Here is an 11,010-nt window from a genome sequence, read left to right as displayed (position 1 = left end):
TGGACTCTAAAAGTCAAACTAATTGAGTTGAAGAATTAAACTGTATCAATTGTTTTAAAGATCGTTCTGCAATGTGAGAGTAAATGAATACTTGAGTCGAATTATGAGTTGACCCGTCCATAAACTTAAAACGGTTAAAAATATTAAAAATGATATCACATTTTTACCGTAATATTTTTTTCACAGTTTTTTATATTATTATTCGTGCAAATGCAAGGGATACATGTTAGTTTAGATAATTATTATTAATATCCAATTAAACCAACATCCAACAAGCTAGGTCCTAGTATGTTTGGCCAAGTTCTTTTTTAATTTCTTTGTTTACATAAAAATTTTAGAAATAATGAAATTTATAAAACATGTAACATAATTATCTTACAATAATATAATCTAGATTAATATTTAAATAAGTCCCATATATAAGCATTTGATTTGGAGTTAACTAAACATTTTAGTTGTCTTGTCAACCAAACATAAAATGTTTTTTTTTTAATTCAAATAAATATTAGTGAGAATCGAATTTGAGACAAAAAAAAAATAGATAATTTGAAATTTAAAATAAAAGATAAAAGACAAAATAATGTACATTGAGCTTTGACAGTAAAAACAAATCTAATTAGAATGTGTTTGAGTAATTAAGTACAATTTTTGGTAATCATTGATCATTTCCACATCCAGAATTTTACCACCATCTTCTGATAATATATAACTATCATTATTATTACCATTACAATCCCATGGCAAATTTAGGTGTTTTGATGCTGTTTGAATGAGATCATCAATGGTGTTTGGTACCCACAACACAACTCCATCTTTTCTCTCTTTTACTTCATCCTTGGAGTAGTTCCATGGATGATAAGGAAAAACACTACACTTCATTTTCTGCACTTTCTCATCTAACAAAACATAAATCAAATTTTCTATTATTTCTCTTTTGTCTTGGTTAATCATTTTATTCTCCAATTAAATCATTTCAATAGTTAATTCAAGTGTAAAAAGAAAATACCCTTCTTTTCATTTTTAAAAATTAGTCCCTTTTCATTACATATCATCAATGATCAACCCAATAAAAATAATGTATTTCCTCACCAAACAACAAGGGCTTGTTTGAATTAGGATCATTTGGATTAAATCAAATTATTTGAAAATAGTTATTATATGAGAAAGTGAATGTTACGAGGGGGGAGGATTATGGCTAATGTCATATGATTGAAGTGTTTTGCGGTTGGAATGCCTAGCGGTTATGATATGTGACAGTTACTAAGAGAATACAATCGCGAAGAGCGACTCTAACAAAAAAAAATCAACTAATTCATTTCATAACTAAAACTTAACAATTAGTCTTCTATTTATACTATTCTCTTAGTAATTGTCACATATCATAATCGCCTTTATTCTTAACAGCTAGGCATCCCAATCGAAACACTTCAACATAAAGGCATTAGTCCTAATCCTTTTCCCTCATAACAGTGAGTTATTTAAGTTAAATTGCCAAAATACTCTTGGTATTTAATATTTTAAAACTTTATGAAGAAACTAAAATAGAAACTTTTGTATTCTAATGATTTGATGAAACAATGGATAAAACTTAAGTTCTTGTTCCTAATAACAATAATAATATGGGATTGAATTTACCTTTAATTCCCTGAGAAAACTGGTTAAGTTTGGCATCTTGCAAGAGCTTCATCATGTTCTTGTTTCCAGATATTTGTGCCTCTTCAATTGGAGTATTTCCAAATCTGCACGATAAAGTGCATTGGTTGTTTAGAGTTTGTTTGATCCTAGTTTTCTAAAAAGAAAAACAAACTTATTTGATGAAAAAAAAAGTGATTTATTTTGTTACATTTGAATATTTTGATTGATCATTTCAATGATTTGTTAGAACAAGTGATTGATGGTGAGATAATTGGATCAAACAAGTCATTAATATACCTGTCCTTTACAAAGACACTGGCACCAGCTTCTACAAGCAACTTAGCCATGAAATACAATCCTTGTGAAGCAGCCAAATGAAGTGGTGTTCTATTATCATAATCACAAGAATCTGGGTTAAGACCATTAGCCAATAGTCTTTTCAGAAGATCACAATCACCTCTTGCCACTGTTGTACATAACAAGCTCCCAGCATCATCAATCTTCAACGACGCCCCTCCATTACGAAGAAATGATGCAACTCTATCATGTCCACTTCTTATGGCTTCTAGAAGTGGTGTGTTTCCAAATTTATCTACATATCACAAACCACACACAAATTTAAAAAAAAAAAAAGGAAGAAAAAAAGTCACTGACAGATCAAATCGGGCAAAAAACACCTCAATGGCATCCACCTGATGCATTGATGTCTACACCTTGTTGGATAAGAAACAGAGTGACATCTTCATAGCCCCTTGATGCAGCAACATGCTTAAGAAAATAGAACATAATAGAGTAATGAAGTCATTTCACATATACAGGTTAAAAATTCAGATATCCAATAATATGATTATTAGGTAAACATAACTGTTATCCAAATCTGAATAAGGAAAGACAAGAAGATAAGTATAATACAATGGATTGTTCTATTCTCAAGTTTTTTCATGTTGATCATAATAAAAAAAAATCTGCATTTGTTATGTTTGTCAAAATTTACAACGATCTAAAAGATAATTTAATCATGATCCAGCAAAAAAAAATCTCCAACCAAATGAAATAAAAAATTATACTATAATTTGGATCATGGTCTAGAAAAGAAGAAGCAACGAAAATTACAATATGATCTAGATCATTGTCTAGAGCCTAAAAAATTCTTATACCAAACGTAAAAAAAAACATCACTTTTAATTTTAACTTTAACGATTTTTCAATAGGTGCAACAAATATCTGTTTCCAAATAGAATATGATCTTAGTTGAAAAAAAAAACAAAAGTAACCAAGATAATTCCATAGTTTTATTAAGTTACACATACCAATGGTGATCTTCCATCATAATCTGACTTATTTGGATCAGCTCCTATTCTGATTAACTTCTTGAGCTGAGGTAAATCTCCATAATAAGCCGCGTTATTAACTCGAAGAGTGAGTTCTTCTTCATGTCTGCCTATGTGAATATTGATGTCATATTCCATATTCTTAAAACGAAGATTTGTTTCCTTACCCTGTCAACAATAACTCTCATTATTTGACATATAATGACAAATTTTATGTGGGATGGCACAATTTTAATTACCTCTAGAAGATTGTTAAAGATTCTTCGCCTATCAAGGAAATGTATCTCGAGAATTTTGGAGAATGATTGTTTTTTCACGCGTAAAAGTCTACATAGCTCACAAACCCGAACTGTGTAAGGTTGAGGAATATTGCAGAGAATAGCTATTTCACCAAATGAACTATAAGTTTCTAGAAGTGAAACTGTTTCTTCTGTTCCATCTGCCCTTATTCCCACTTCCTCCTGCACATCAGTCATTTAAAAAATAATAAATTATGAAGTTATTAAGACTAATACTAACTCATTAACAAGAACTGGGGTCATGTTGTGTGTAATGAGGTTTTTGTAAATGTTTTTGTCATTGTTCTTAAACGGAGCTAATCAACATGCAAACAGATCTCGCTCTGCTGTTAAAAAATGTGGTAAATCATTAATAAGAAGTATTTTTCTATGGGGAAGTTGCATTACCAATGTACCATCACATATGAAATAGATTTGATCAATAGCATTTCCTTGTTCCATTATCACTTCTCCTGGAAGAAAAAACTCCTCGTGAACTTTAATTACCTGCAATTAATTGAACAAATGAAGTGCATAATCAAGTTTTGTTTTTAAGATAGGTTGAAAAACAAAAATAATGTACAGATAGCAAAACAAAGATTCATAGAAACCCAAAAAAATATCGTGATCACTAGACACAAATATCAACATCCCAAAACAATCCAAACGGTGCTGCACTGCACAACAACCATAACATGAAACACCCCATAAAAAACGCAATCTACATATAATTTATGGCAATGTTTGATAACATAGATGGGTGCTTATATGAATTAAGTTTATTCTACATAGCTCAAATCAAGCTAAAAATCCTGACTTAATTTAATAAACTATGAATAACTTAACTTGATACTGAAAATTAATCAAATTATGTCATTGTAAAGTTAAAATAGTCTTTTAAGTACTTTCCCTACATTAGTTTCCTGCAAATTGAATAAGAATAAAGAATATCCTTGATAATGTGATTTGCATTCGAACTCAAACAAAGCATTTCTCACTAAAGTTTCGACATAATTTCTTTTTATCTCATTACTTTCCTTATCTCCCTTCAAGAAATCATGTTTGATAGATTCACCTTTTCTTGAACACTCTCATATTTTGTAACCATTAAAGAAGAACAAAAGACACCAACAGTGAGCTTCCCCGCGCCATACCAAGACTAGGCACAAGAACCTCCGAAAACCATTATTCGGAGAAACCTTTACAAACTCAACACCCTATTTTAAACTTAACTATTTGACCATTCATATCACAAGCATGCTCTTATGCCGGAGAGAAGGAGAGCAGAAACAAGACGGAAAATTACAATAAGGCAAAATAAGAACAAATGACTTACTATTTGAGTAATGAATTCTGGAGAGCATCCCTTGAAAAGAGGAACATTTTCAATGTAAGTTTTATATAAAGTCTGAGAAATCTGCAAGAGACATTTTTGTAGTGATCTAGACATTTTAAACAAACAAATAAAGAATGTGAATGAAGTTGACCACAAAGTGTCAAAATGAACATTTTTCATTTGAATTGCATAGGACAGGAATTCCACTTTGAAGATGCAAATTTCACGGATTATCCAAAATGCACCATTACATGTCAAATCTAAGAGCTCAATGACACAATTCCAAACACAACTTCGATAGCAACGATTTTTGTGGCATTGAAATCGTCTCGTCGAGCCCTTTGCATCTTCAAAGTGAAATCCTTGACTTTTGCAATTCAAACACCAATTGTCAATTTTGACCTGTATGCCTCTGGTGGGATAAAATGAGTGTCTACACAAAGCAAACAAAATGCATGAAAAATAATAATGTGGTTTTACCTTAGCACGAATAGAGATAGGGATATCCTGAAGAACAGAAGCTTCTGTATAGCTGCTCTCATACTGCAATAGCAAATGACCTTTGATCTGATTACGAATATCTCTACCCAATCTATTCCGGTTTATGTACTTGGTCAGGTCTGTCATCTTATCCCTGAACCTCACTGTCTTAGATCCTTTTACAATCAATGCTGAAATGTTCCCTAACAAATAGGCACTAAGAATCATGTCAAAAGATACACAGATCATTACGAAAATCATTTCCCTTGTATTGACTGCGTGTATATCTCCATAACCTGCAAGGTATTTATAATTCATTAACTTAAACATTTGCCATACTCATGATTTTTTCTTTTTATCATCTTGAGAAACTATCTTACCGACAGTTGCCATGGTAACAATGGCAAAGTATAGAGATGTTATGTATCGAGTCCATAGGTCAATATCTCTGAAGTGTGAATAGCTATAATTACCCATCTTTAAACTCCCAATCCATGTATAGTCTTCTTGCTCCTCAGGTAAAGTTGTAGCCAAATAGTAAAAGATGCAAGCTGCTGTATGGGTACAATAAAGCTCAACAATAATGAGTTTAACAATCCGAGTGAAAAGATAATTAATCCTTATATCTTTCTCTGTCTTGTGAAAGAAAGCTGTGACTTTGCGAACCCGACTCAGCCTGATCCATAGGAGGTATCTCACTACTTCTTTTCTTCCACAAGCCTGATTAGCATATATATTGTCACCAAATGGTCATTTGAAGCACTATTTATCTAAAGTAGGCAACATTTCATAAATAGCATTAACTTATAACAGAAATCTACCTTATAGATAATATCCCAAGGCATGCATCCAAGAAGATCAACAATGAAATGAGATTTCAGGTACCTACAAGAGAAAGAATTATAAACATTCTTCTTTATATAGTTGTTTACAGAAAGAAGAGATCATCATTAAGAGAACTGACCGAAGAGCGATTGGCGTCCGCTTATAGACAAACTTATAAGTCTGATTATCTCTATAAGCAACAAAGAATTGTAATACAATGTCAATCAGGAAAACAATTTGTCCAACTGTATCCAGGATGAGGAGCTTCTTAGACAGTCCATTGAAGTAGGCAAACTCCATGGGAGTGAAGAAAGATGAGTAAATTGCCCATATAAGTATGAATTTGACCCACAAACGATACCACCTAATTTCATTATAATGGTTAGCTTCAAAACTAGTTGCGCTAATAAGTTGACAGAAAACTAGGCTATCTAAGCATATGAGAGTTAAGTTGGACAAAGCTTCTACCTTTCATAAAATGTATAAATTCCCACCAAAAGTTGCTTACAAAATGGATTTGGCTTCAAGTTGTGAAATGTTCTAATCTTTTGCCCATCGTTCTCAGTCGATCGCATGGAGGCTTTAAGAAATTTATCTTCTCTCAGAAAATTGGTAAAGAGGAATTGGATTATTAAGAACAGCTTCAAAGGGAAGTTAAAACTTAAGTTGGAGCTTGTAATCGCCATCATCAAGATATCTAAGAAACTTTCGACCATTTTTTTTTTTGTAAAACAAAATGTTTGTTAAATAATCTTAATAATCAAAAGAATTAATAATAAAAGATAATAATTCTGAAAAAAATAACAATAATTTAGAAAACGCCAAAGCTCCAAAATAAGAATAAAAATAAATAATATTTACTAGTTGAATATTTATTAGAAAAGAAGGAAAGATGAATCTAACTATTTGTATATTATTCTAAGTTTTTGAGATTAACAATTTTTTATTTATTTTTGGATTTTATTGCGTTTTTATTAAAAAAAATAATTAATGGAAAAATGAATTATTTGAGTTTAATTTGTTAAATTATGATAATTTTTTATATTTAAAATTAAATTTATAAAAATTAAATTAAATTAGTTAGTATTTGATTGATAAATTAAATGGTTTAATGATTGAAAATAAATATAATGAAATGTTTGAATTTTGACATGGACATGTATTTTTTAGTTTTTTAAATAAAATTTTATTTTTAAGAGAAAGTTTTTAAATTAAAATGAAAGTAATAAAATGTTATTGTAAATTAAAAAATAAAATAAAAAATATGACAAATTACTTAGACCCTCTAATTTCTTCGATTACATACTTTTAGTCTTTAAATTATTTTTAATATACTTTTATTTTGTTTCTTGTTTTTTTTATTTTTTTTTAAATATATTTTATTTTTTTTTTATATACTTTTTAAGGTTGATATTTTTTTTAAGAATTTATTATTCATGAATTATAAAATTTACAGCTTCCTTATGCGCTCCCGATGTCTACAAAAATGCGACACAAAACTCTCATAACCAATAATTCATTCATTAAATAATGTCATGTTTCTTCATTTATTCTTTAAATCAACCTCAATTCTCTCAACCAAATTATCTCAATGAACTTCCAATCTTGAGTTATTTTGTAAGTTTAAATACTTATAAGTTATTGTTAAATAAAAAATCAATAATTTGCCCTTTAAAAATAACAATGTATTTAATAAATGTTACAAAAATAAATTATACCACCAAGTATTTTGAAAGCTTGTTTAAGGAAAGTTTTTTATTATTATTATTAGGTATTTTTATAAGTTTGATGAAAATTTATAAAAAAAAGTTATTTTAGGATATATTCACCAAAATACTTAAAAAAAATTATATATTAATTTTAAATAATTAAATAAAAGATAATTTTGATATTTTAATAAATAAAAAGAATGATTAGGTTTGGTAAGATTTTATTTATTTTAATTATTTATTATAATTTTGAAAAAATGATTTTTTTTAAAATAAAAATATTTTTAAAATATTAATATATAATTATATTTTTTTTTAAGTTGAGAATATTTTATTTAATAACTTGTATACATGGCCGACCCTTGGTAAGCCTAGAAAGCCCTCGGGCTAGGGCACAGCCCACTCCCAGAGCAGTCCATTTGTTAAAAATATTAAATTACTTATTTATATTTATTGTAATTTTAAACATAAATGGTTGTAGCCCGGAAAGTTTTCGGGCTAGGGCAGCCCACTCCCCAGAGCAGCCCATTTGTTAAAAATTTCAAATTATTTAGTTATATTTAATGTAATTTTAAATGTAAATGACTATAGCTTGGTAGTTGAAAATATGCATTTTAAGTTTCAATGTGGTTATGGTTCAAATCTCAACAAAAATAGTATAAAATTATAAATAACTTATAAGTATAAAAAAAATTATATAATATATTAAACATATATTTTATTTTATTTTAATATAATTATATATATAATATAATAATATCATTATTAAAAATTTATTAATGATTATTATTTTATGATTTAATTCAATTATTAATAAAAAAAATGTTACAATCAATGAATAATATTTAAACTAAATAAATACATTTTACATAAAATTTTATATTATAATTAATTTTTATATTATAACTAAAATTGCATTAGTTATTGAATATTATAATTAAAATAATAAATAATAATGATACAATAATTTGTAATAATAAATCAAATAATTAAAATATTAATAATATAACAAACAATTTAAAACTCATATTTTTACTTTAATTAACTAAAAAACAAATTATATTTTTATTCTTATATTACATTGTTTATCATATATTAACACAATATTGTAAAATCTATACAACTTATATTTTTCAATAATTTATTTCAAAATAATAATATATACAATTTATATTACTAAGTTAACTCCATAATTTTAAATAATAGTTTGGTTAGAATTTGAAACCTATTAAGAAAGACTTTTATCATTGAGACTATCCAACTTATCATATATATATATATATAATTTAAATATATCTTTATATATATTTATTTATCAGTCATTTAATATTAATTTTAAATTTATTTTTATTTATAATAATATAAATTTTAATATAGTAAAATATATAAATATTTAAAATAATTTTAATATAAAAAATATTATTTTGTTGTAAATGTAATATAATGAAAAGCCAGGATGATTCTCCCAAAATTTGTTTTTGTTTGCGCTATTTGGTAAAAAAAAAGAGGAGTGATAGAGTAAGGGAATTTAGTGAGGGAATTTGGTGAGGGAATGACGTGGCATCACCTTCATTGGTTGAAAAATGTAAAAGTGAGAGAAAATAGAGAAAAGAGAGAAATTATTTGATTTTTTCAACAAATAAGATTATGCCACATCATTCCCTCACCAAATTCCCTCACCAAATTCCCTCACCTAATCATTTCTCAAAAAAAAAATATGTTAGTTTAAAATTTTAATTTGTTTAATTATTAAAATATTATTTTATATTTAAATTTTAAATTTTAAATTTAATTAAAATAAGAATATTTTAATAAATAAAATACAGAATTTAATAATTAGAATTTAGTGATGTAATTAGAGAGAAAATATTTGAAAATTTGGATAAAATACTAAAAAATAAATTAATCTACAATGATAAGTTAGATTTTAAGTAGTTGAAGAATGATGTTCTAATATAAATTTTGTCTATTTGTTTCAAATTCAATAATTTTTGTTCTAATAATAATATAATAAATAAATATTCATAATATATGAAAAAATTATAAATATAAATATAAAATTTATGATTAAAGAAAATAATAATAATAAACTTATTGTTTAAGGTACTCAAAATATAAATGATAAAAATATATGATATTATATGATTGTTATTATTTTATTTTGAATATTTGGGTTAAATTATAGATTTTATTGACATCTAAGTAAAAAAAAATCATAGGTTGTATCATTCAACTAATTCAATGTTGTTTAGAGTTAGTTTCATTCAATTTATTTTTAGGTTATTGAGCATGCTAATAATAATATTATTATTGTAATAGTTAACTTGAAAATAGATATTAAATTTATACATTAACTTATTTTATTTTAAATATTAATAAATTATAAAGCATAAAATAAATTATATGAATATATTGATTTTTATACGTTTTTATTAATATATATTTTAATATTTTAATAAAAATAAAAATAATTAAATAAGTAATAAAAAATAAAAAAATAATTTTTTTTTACCTTTTTTATATTATTTTTTTATTGTCTAATTTTTATTTATTTTTTAATTATTCATTATAAATTTTTTAATATTTAGTCTATTATTTATTTTTAATAATTATAGAAAAAAAATATATAATATAGTTAACTTCCTTGTTTTCATATATATATATATATATATATATATATATATATATATATATATATATATATATATATATATATGTTTAAATTTGGGTATTTAAATGTATTTTTTTTGTATGTAAAAATAGAAAACAAAATATATGTTTAAATTATATTTTATTATTATTATAATAATTTTATATAAACAATTAATTTAATAATTATATAAATAAGAAATGAAAAGGAGAAAAATAATGAATAAAAAAAAGATTAAAGCTTAAATGTTAAATGTGAGAGGATATTAATGGAACATAATATATACCTGGTATCCGGAAAGATGATGATGGATATGGGGAGATATCTATTGCCATTGTCATTGCCATTGACAAGAAGACTGATCTCTGTGTTGAATTTCCTCTTAATTGATTCAAGTCCAAGCTCGTTCGTCAGCAGATCAAAGCGGCTTGCACGTGAAGATTTAATTCGATCTCTTAGATCATCAACCACATACTCTTCCTCACTTTCAATCGCTTCATCATCATCTTCTCGTCTTCTTCCAGATCCAAGCATGGCGATCCAGACCTAATATTAAACAGAAATAAGCTCGGCTGATATTGATGGTGGAAAGATGAAGAAGGATCGCGATCGATGGCGGTTATAATGATTAATTAGTCACGAGAAAGGAGTGAAGCTGCAGAAAGGTGATGGGAGAATGGAGGTTCTAGAGATAGAGAGAAATGGAAACGAATTGAGAAGAAAGAAGTAGAATTATTGATGGTACTATATGCTTGTTTGGAATACA

The 11,010-nt window shown here is 26.5% G+C and overlaps 1 protein-coding gene across 1 annotated transcript; it reads right to left on the bottom strand.

Moving 5' to 3' along the window:
* Nucleotides 1-584: 584 nt before the first annotated feature.
* LOC124922526 (potassium channel SKOR-like) lies at nucleotides 585-10,778 on the bottom strand. Its single transcript, XM_047463258.1, has 13 exons — nucleotides 10,531-10,778; nucleotides 6,025-6,249; nucleotides 5,882-5,945; nucleotides 5,441-5,780; nucleotides 5,061-5,356; nucleotides 4,581-4,661; nucleotides 3,653-3,751; nucleotides 3,206-3,427; nucleotides 2,946-3,134; nucleotides 2,328-2,403; nucleotides 1,933-2,227; nucleotides 1,636-1,739; nucleotides 585-896 (listed from the first exon to the last, which is right to left on the bottom strand). The coding sequence occupies exons 1-13, from the start codon at nucleotides 10,776-10,778 to the stop codon at nucleotides 613-615; spliced, it is 2,523 nt and encodes an 840-aa protein (XP_047319214.1). The 3' UTR covers nucleotides 585-612.
* Between the last annotated feature and the right edge of the window lie 232 nt (nucleotides 10,779-11,010).

The sequence above is a fragment of the Impatiens glandulifera genome, chromosome 1, assembly GCF_907164915.1.
Source record: "Impatiens glandulifera chromosome 1, dImpGla2.1, whole genome shotgun sequence".
In the NCBI taxonomy this organism is placed as follows: Eukaryota; Viridiplantae; Streptophyta; class Magnoliopsida; order Ericales; family Balsaminaceae; genus Impatiens; species Impatiens glandulifera.
This window is presented reverse-complemented; position numbering and strand designations above follow the sequence as displayed.